The following is a 965-nucleotide window of genomic DNA, read 5'->3' as shown; positions in this document are numbered from 1 at the left end:
GCCTCCATCCCTCGCCATGCCTTTGGCGCCTATCATCTCTATACCTTCTCTCCATTTGCCCTCCGTATCCTCGACTACTATTCATTCTAGTCAGCATACAGCTACGATAATGAGCAGCGCGACAACTACGGTTACAACTTCTATATACCATCAGCAACAACAACAGCAGCAGCAGCAGCAGCAGCAGCAACAACAACAACAACAACAACAGGTGCAACAGTCGTCACAAGCGTCGCTAGCAGGATCGTCGATACCGTCGCAACAATCGCAACATCAACAACAACAACGTTGCAACAGCGCGGCCGGTACAACGACCAGCGGTACCAGTTTGTCAAGCAGCGGCACTATGACAACGCACGGGACACACACACTAACGACAGCTAACGCGGTTCCCTCGATCATGAATAGCGTCAATCATATGACCACTTTGACTCACAAATCGCCACCGTTGTCTCATGCTATTCATAGCTCGAGAAGCAAAGAATCCGGTACGGTCGCGATAAGTACAACGACGAACGCTTCGAACACGAGCACCAGCAGCACGGCGATCACCACCAACGCCGTCGCTACAACGAACGCGTTGGCGACAACCTCGCAACAACCGCCTTTCGTCAGACCGTTCGAAGATTCCTTTCGCTCGTCGTCGAAACCTCAACAAAGACCGATCCTGAACAGTCATAATCATAGTATAACCAATCAAATTTCTTACCAGGAGTCGCCGATAAAATCGATAGCCACTTCGACCACAACGCCCCAAACGATCGCCGGACAGATCGCCGAGAATTCCGTTGCGGATAACACGAAGAGCACGAATCTTCAGCAATCGTTGTCACATCCGATTCCTTACCCGCCTCAGCAATTTCATCATCCGCATATACCTGTTTCGCACGTAGCTAATTTGTACAAACCGCCGCCGCATTTTTCCTCTTCGGCCGCTCATCAACATCACTCGCAGCCGAAAGCGA

The 965-nt window shown here is 50.9% G+C and overlaps 2 protein-coding genes across 2 annotated transcripts in view; both read left to right on the top strand.

Annotated features, from left to right (window-relative positions):
* LOC100745687 (beta-1,4-mannosyltransferase egh) overlaps nucleotides 1-965 on the top strand; it is an 18484-nt gene that overhangs the window by 2175 nt on the left and 15344 nt on the right. The gene's annotated exons all lie outside the window — the stretch shown is intronic.
* LOC100744877 overlaps nucleotides 1-965 on the top strand; it is a 51031-nt gene that overhangs the window by 45639 nt on the left and 4427 nt on the right. The window contains exon 13 of the mRNA XM_012393927.3: nucleotides 1-965. This exon is cut by the window's right edge and continues 284 nt beyond it. Coding sequence (XP_012249350.1) covers nucleotides 1-965 — 965 coding nt within the window.

The sequence above is a fragment of the Bombus impatiens genome, unplaced genomic scaffold (genome assembly GCF_000188095.3).
Source record: "Bombus impatiens unplaced genomic scaffold, BIMP_2.2 scf_0064, whole genome shotgun sequence".
In the NCBI taxonomy this organism is placed as follows: domain Eukaryota; kingdom Metazoa; phylum Arthropoda; class Insecta; order Hymenoptera; family Apidae; genus Bombus; species Bombus impatiens.
This window is presented reverse-complemented; position numbering and strand designations above follow the sequence as displayed.